We start from the raw sequence: 7,265 nt of genomic DNA on the forward strand, positions 1-7,265 counted from the left end.
CCAATTAGTGCAATTACAGGCCTTGGCTACAACTTCCTGCCTGTGATTTTCATTAACAATTGCACAGTCAATTCTGCTACTTTTCACTGGGCAAGTTGCCACACAACGGCAGCAGCTCTGCTCCTGGCAAGGTCCTGAGCAGGGCAGGCACTGGGTGCTGCCCCAAGGCCAGGTGGGCAGCACAGCTCCAGCCAGGCACTCAGACATCCCTGCTCCTGTCAGAAAGACCATCTGCGAGAGGGAAGCAAAAGCCACCACCACTTTCTTAAGCACCCCACCCCAATCCCCCCCTACACACACACAACCCTGTTTTGGCTACATCACCTTTCCTAATGCAAAGCAAGACAAACAATTCTGCCCCTAAGGCCATTCCCAACCTACAACTCCTCAGACAGCTTCAACACACAGAATCTCTCAGGTAAGCACAACCGCATGAAAAGGTGTCATTTCCATGCATGGGGTGCAAACCAGGAGCAAAGGTCCTTCACCACCCCTGGAGTACAGATACTTAAGGCTGTGAACATCAAAACCTCAACACCACAGCGCTGAACGGGAGAGCCTTGGTGCTGAAGCAGGGTAAGAATTTGACATAGCAAAAATTGCAAATGCATGTGAGCTCTGACAGTAAGCTTGCTGATGAGACCATGTTTTCTGGGCAGAGAACTGGAGAGTGCAGAGGGGTTTGCAGGGACAATTTCTCCTTGCCCTCAGGGTGTTTGCTGTGTTGAAATCCCAGCAGGAAGGCAAGCAGCTGTTGCACAAGTAAAGAGACCTCCTGGGGGGGAGGAAGGGAACAAAAATCAGCGTCCATGTAAACACCTGGCCTTACAGGCAAGGACAGAGCTTGTGGGAAGAGTGCAGCACCTCAGATTCATTCAGCTTTGCTTCCACTCGTTAATTAGTTCAAACGTCATCAATATTCAATCACAGCCCTTTATTTCCTGTGCCTGGCTGTGTCAGTGTGTGTGCAGACCGTCACAAACCTCCCCAGCAGGAACACGTGTGCATGTTCTCTCCATGTAAGGTGCTGTCACACACATGCAGGTCCCCTCAGCACTGCAGTGCTCAACTGTTCCAGCAAGACCAACCTTCACACTCTTCCATCGGGAAACAGAGGCAAACCAAACCATGCTACACAATGGCACAGAAGACAGTGACCTCCCAACCTCTCAAGCAGCTCCTGACGTAGGGCTGGGGGTCTGCACGACCACCTCATTCCTCTCACTGCATTGACCCACATCTGCAACAGCTTCAGTGACAACAGGAGACCCTGACTATCTCTGTTCCAAAAGGCATTAGCAGCACATAGAGCTGGAGTAAATGTCAGTGGTGTATTAGTCACCAAGAGGTTGTACCTAGGTCAGAAAGACAGAATGCTGGACACCAGGCTGTAGGGCTCCTTTGCCTTAAAGAAGAAACAACTCTGGAAGCACCAGACTACAGAGCCCTATGGCTCCCAAGACCCTGCACAGGCACAATTAAATTTTATCTTTCAGCACCATATGGGATGCAAATCTTTGTGAACAAAGTCACCTTACCTTGGATTTGCAGGGACCTGAAATCCCAGGCAAGAGCTATGCAGTAGGAAGAAGCCTAAAGTTCAGTCCAAGGAGAGTGAAAAATGAAAGGCAAAGAGCAGCTGCAACACTGCTAACAGCCCACATGCAGAAAGCACCACTGCCCTCCAGCATGTAAAAACAGCACTCAGTGCTTCACAAAAGAGGATGGTGCTCACACCTCTCAACAGGGCAAATGGTAAACCCCAGTGGAAGGACCACAAGCCCCAACTATTGAAAAATCCAGCCAGGGAGAGAACAAACCATTCTCACTCCAGGACACGTCCCACTTGGCACACAGGATCCCCTGGGGGTGCTGCACCAGCAGCTTTCCATGAGGTAGCTGCTCCACCTGCTGTCTGCTCTAAAGCAAGGCACCAGGCTCCTTTAGAACACGATGTAAAACGATCAGCATTAACAAAAGTTTTCCTCAGAACCAGCTGGTTTGTTGGTTTTGTTTTTTTCTTTTCAGAATATGTTCCTGATTAAAGGCAGCAAGAAAGGCCTCCAGTCTGAAAGCTACCCAGCAAAATCAATGGAGGGACAATCAGTCAAGATGTTTCAGGTTCTGAGTATGAGGAAATTCACTTAATAAAGAGCTGCTGCCCAACCCCATTTCATAGCAGAAAGGAAGTAGATACGCCTTAAATCCTGCACTATTCCACTTCCCTGGACAAAATTTCAGCTCTCACTGACCCAAAGCAATGGGGCAGAGATAAGGTTCCTACAGTGAAACAGAATAGCACATGTTCTTAGGATATGGGGTCTTGTTAGCACCATCAAGGTAGACAGATCCTCCAAATAGGGATCCCAATCCTAGAGGTCAAGCAACCTTGAGGTTGAGCAAGTATTTGTCCAAATCAATAGGGCACGCAGTAGCAAGGATGCCATGGGTCTAAGACAAAGTTCAGAAGGGAGATGATCTCTGCTTGCTGAAGCACAGCTACATAAGGTGCAGACAGTAGGGAATCAGAAAACTAGTTTATTGAAAATAAAAACCAAGCCACCAAAACCAACCAGCCATAAAAAATACCCACATACTTTCTGGTAAGCTTACTGCTTAAGCTGGGCGTCCTGTGCCCTCTCCTCCCTCGGCTGTAGGGCCAGCAGGACTCCCTGCACCCTCATTTTTTCTCTGCCCAACATCATTTGGCCCTGTTTAATTGATCCCAAATACCAGCAGATTGATAAGTACTCCCCTCCTTACATACACACATGGATATCACCAGGCACAAAGGCTCCTTGTCACTGGGAATTACACGCAATTACCTGCACCCACAAGGACAGGAGCTCCCATTTGGCAGAACCACAAAACAAGCACAGGAAGATGCACCTACCTTCCTCTTTGCAGCTAAAGCCTAAACACCACTAAAACCATCCTGGAACCACTCAGCCTGCAGTCCAGACATGTCCATACTTGATCCACAGCTCATGGTCTGCAATCTCAATATAAAGCCTTCAGGATTCCCTAGAAAGTTTTCCCAGTCTCACCATTTTACTTCTGCTGAACTGGGATTCAATTTCCAAGTTTGCTCTCCGGCAAAGGATATTGCTTGTTTGCTGTGCAGCATCTATGGATCCACACTACAGCAGAACAGCAGGACTCTCACTGGACCCTCGTTCTCCTTTGGAAAGTCAGACAGAGAATCTTGGACCTTCTCCTTAGGCAGTTGTATGACCTGGCAAGCACAGAGCAGGGGACTCTGCTTCACGTTCATTCAGTGCTGTTGTAGGCTTCCAACATCTTCCTCCTCCTCCTCCTCCCCGTGTTCAGTGTGGTGCAGCAGCAGCTCCAGGTCAGGCTCAGAGCATGTCTCTTTGTGTAGATTCAGTGTTTTCTCACCTGTGTGCAAACAGCTCATTTACTAAGAAGCCAGCTCACACTGGAGCACCCATCAAACCTGGAATCAGGTGCAGCTCCTGGTGAAACTCAAGAACACCTACAGTGAAACACAAAGGTATTTAAAACAGAATCACCTTTGGAATTTAGAGCTTTGAGAATGACATGAAGGGAGATTCCTGACAGACAGACAGCAAAGCCAAGCCAGTTCAAGAGACTGAGGCGGTCTCCCAGCAGGTGCGTGGCAAGGAATAAAATACAGATTTCCTGTGGAAAGAAAAAATATGACAAGTGGCAGCACAGCACCGGACGAGACGTGCATAAGTTATTTTGCAGCTCAAGCCTAAATCAAGATGTCAGGCTGTTGACTTCCACCATGTGTAAAAAGTTCCAACAACAGATTCCAGAATCAGAACAACCTGTCAAACTGGGATCAGGGATTTTACGTCCCCTGATTGAACCATTCATCTAATCTGGAAGTTATAAGATTCCTACATAGCTGACTTTCACATGTCACCAACCAGCTCGGCAGTACATGCACTGTACTTTTCAATGAAGGACAGCACATGCCACATCAGGTTAATGAGTTACCTCTACCCAGAGGTTTATCCTTATCCAGGTCTGATGCACGAAAACATTCTCAACTCTCCTCCCTCTCACACCATCCAATGGTCACAAGGCCCACGTGTTCGAGCTCCTCCCAGATCCCACCAAACTTTGGACCTTAACAGTATGTAATGCCTCTGCTCTTTGTCATCAGAGCACCAGGGATGAGCCCTCACTGCAGAGACAGCAAGTCAAAGCATCAAGCTTTTGTGTCAGGAGAATAAAACATAGGAGATGACCACTGAGGCTGTAAGGAAGTTCCCACCACATTAGGCCCATTAGGGGTGCCTCAGTACTTGCCCTTTAGTATTAGCACAGGAACCATGTCTTACCTTAAAAATGCCAGCAATAGAAAGGGTGAGGCTAGACGTTCTGGAAACCAAGAGGAACTCAGAAAAGCCTAGACCAAAGGCAAGAATTCCACCCAACAACAGCTTTCCTACCATACAGAACATCGCTCCTGCTTCACGGGAATGGAAGAGCCTCTCTGATACGGACAAAGGCAGGCCTAGGAACAAGACAGTGAGTAGCAGAGGACCCTTCCCAACCCCCCGGCCCCACCACAAGACTCAGCTGAGCTGCTCACATTCCAGTATCAGGAGGATGTAAAGCCAGGTCTTTAGTCCCCTTATTTCCACAAGTGTGGCAAGCTACAACTCTTACATACTCTGTGACATTCTACTTAAGTTATATCTTGGTCCTTGTAACTCAAGGACTGCTTTGTAAAGTTCACATGTGGTCACTACACGAACCATCTTAAACCAGCTAAGCAAACTCCCAACCACTCTATTAAGCTACCCTTGCTTTTCCTAATGAACTCACGCACCCTCAAACACTGCAAACAGAGGGAAGAGCACCAGGAACATGAGTGGCTGCAGGTGAAACATGATATCAATGGGGTTCTGGAGCCCTGCAAGAAGAGAATCGATAACGGATCAGGTAACAACAAGCCAGGGATTAGTAAATTCCTTGAGCTATTAGTACTACGTGTAGATGTAAACCTTCTTTGCAATGCCCAGGCTGCTGCTGCTGCAGAGACCAAGCTATCTTTATTACCCACCAACAGACGATCCCAACCCAGGTTTCAAATGCTGCCCCTTACACAGGAGGTTCTGTTTCTGCACTAAGTTACAGCCTCCTCATTCCCCACCCTTTGCCAGCACCACTTCCCAGTTCCTGCTCTTTACATACCCAGTTCAGCCTTCTGCATAAGTATCTGTGTGAGAGTCCAGCGAACACCCCCAAGGAAAGAGGCACAGAGCACCAGCATGAACCCCTGTGTGTTGAACTGCGTGGACTTGTAGGTGAACATGAAGAGCCCCCCAGCGATCAGCACAACCACCAGCACCAACTGCACCCTCTGGGTGAGAGCAAACACAAAATCACTACCAAGACTCCTAGAGCTGAACAGACAGTTAACTCTTTCAGTCACCCACACAAGTGCATTCCTCCTCTACTTAAGTTTCTCACGTGTGTTATCTCTCCTGCCGCCCTGTGCCTGAGCTTCAGCCCCCTCAAAGCACTGCACTGAACTCTTACCATTTCCTCCAGCTTGAAGAGCAGTGAAAACAGCAGGATGAAGAGAATGGCAGAGGATTTGGTCATCGTGTAGCTGTAAGGACCAAAATACATCATCATTAGCTTCCAATGCAGTCTTTTACCAGAGAAGCACTATTAGGAAGAATTATTAGGACTCCTAAGGAAGATGAGATCTGTACTCACAGGGACACAGTGACATACAAGAAGCTCCAGTTACTCAGCCCAATGTCCAAGGAAGTCGACAAAGCTGAAGAATCAAAGAAAACGTCCTGAAATTAACTGCCTTCCAGCCCACAAAAGAAATCCCTGCTAAGTGACCACAAACACAGAGCAGAGTCAGGAAAAAATAACGGTGTTTTTCTCACTAACTTTTCAATACTAACACAGCTTGGATATGCTCAGCTCTGTTTCTATTCTGGAGCCAAAGACCAAATTCCAACCAGAGAAAGCTGCTAATGTAACAAACACCAGGCTGGAAAATAGACTGGGAGGAGCAGCTCATTTACAGGGGGTCACACAGCTGTCCAGAGGGATCCTGTCAGGATGGAGAGGTTTGCTAACAACCTCATGAAGTTCAATAAGGATGAGGGCAGGGAGCTGCACCTGGGAAGGAACAACTCCTGATACAGTATTAATATCAAAAGGCTGAGATTCCCAGGGAAGGTCATGGAACAGCTATCAGTAAAAACCATTTCCAGGCATGGGAAGGAGAAGAAAGTCATTGGTAGTTGTCAGTAGATTTGGATGGTGAGTGCACTCTCAGTAACTCCATGGATGAACCTGATGCACCAGAGGGGCGGGCAGCCAGAGAGCTTTGCTCACAGAAACCTAATAAAGTGGACCACGGGTAGGGGCACATAATCACACTTGGGAAGGAACAACCCCAGGCAGCAGCAGGTGCTGGGACCGCCCAGGAGCCCCAGTTAGCATCACATTGAACACAGTGAGCAGCGTGCACTCCGTGCTGCTAAGGGAGCCAGCCCTGGCTGTGCCGGGCCATGTGTCACCTGCATGTCAACAGAGATGGTCCTTCCCTCTACTCAGCACTGGTGGGGCCACATCCCGACACCGGGCCCCCAGCACAGGGGAAACACCGGCAGGAGCCCAGCATTGACAGATCGCGGAGCAGCACGACTCCAACGACAGGCCGAGGGCTGGGAGCGCTCCGTGGATGCTCGGGGCGGTGCTATGGATGTCTCATACCCTCCGTTGTCCTCGGCCGGAGACAACACAACCACGGCCCGAGCCGCGGGCAGCCCCCGCCGCCCCATCCCCGGCCGTACCTGCGGGCGCGGCCCGGCGGAGCCACTCGGCCCAGGACAATGTCGGCGGCGGCCGCCCGGAGCGACATCGCAGCACGGAGCGGGACAGCGCCGACAGCGCGAAGATGAGCAGGAGGTGCAGCAACGTGGCGAGCAGCGGGAACGGGAAACTCTGCGGGACCGACAGCCGCCGTCACCGCCGCCGCCCGGCCGCCCGCCGCCCCGCCGCCCAGCGCCCCGCACCTTCATCAGCCACTTGTTGTAGAAGGTGATGCCGATGGAGAAGCCGTAGTACAGCAGCACCAGCGCCGCCACCAGCGCAGCCCGGCCCAGCGCCGCCGCCCCCGTCCCCATGCGACCGAACGGGGCCCCGCGACCAGCAGCGCCGGGCCGAGGAACGGAGGAACCGGTGACGACGCGGCGGAGGGCGGGGAATGAGGCGGGCGGAAGGAAGGAGGCCCG

At 50.5% G+C, this 7,265-nt stretch overlaps 1 protein-coding gene across 3 annotated transcripts; it reads right to left on the reverse strand.

Moving 5' to 3' along the window:
• Nucleotides 1–2,522: 2,522 nt before the first annotated feature.
• SLC35H1 (solute carrier family 35 member H1) lies at nucleotides 2,523–7,202 on the reverse strand. 3 transcript variants are annotated; one of them, XM_015881889.3, is made up of 9 exons: nucleotides 7,047–7,202; nucleotides 6,825–6,975; nucleotides 5,725–5,788; nucleotides 5,542–5,614; nucleotides 5,194–5,362; nucleotides 4,829–4,912; nucleotides 4,335–4,510; nucleotides 3,534–3,663; nucleotides 2,523–3,399 (listed from the first exon to the last, which is right to left on the reverse strand). In XM_015881889.3, the coding sequence occupies exons 1-9, from the start codon at nucleotides 7,155–7,157 to the stop codon at nucleotides 3,275–3,277; spliced, it is 1,083 nt and encodes a 360-aa protein (XP_015737375.2). In that variant the 5' UTR covers nucleotides 7,158–7,202; the 3' UTR covers nucleotides 2,523–3,274. The 3 variants fall into 3 exon arrangements, 2 of the variants coding, with proteins under 2 accessions (XP_015737375.2, XP_085375898.1); XR_014935806.1 differs by lacking the exon at nucleotides 5,194–5,362; XM_085519772.1 differs by lacking the exons at nucleotides 2,523–3,399; nucleotides 3,534–3,663; nucleotides 4,335–4,510; nucleotides 5,194–5,362 and having other exon boundaries at nucleotides 4,722–4,912.
• Between the last annotated feature and the right edge of the window lie 63 nt (nucleotides 7,203–7,265).

The sequence above is a fragment of the Coturnix japonica genome, chromosome 19 (assembly GCF_054131305.1).
Source record: "Coturnix japonica strain WE chromosome 19, WE-NBRP24, whole genome shotgun sequence".
NCBI classification, from domain to species: domain Eukaryota; kingdom Metazoa; phylum Chordata; class Aves; order Galliformes; family Phasianidae; genus Coturnix; species Coturnix japonica.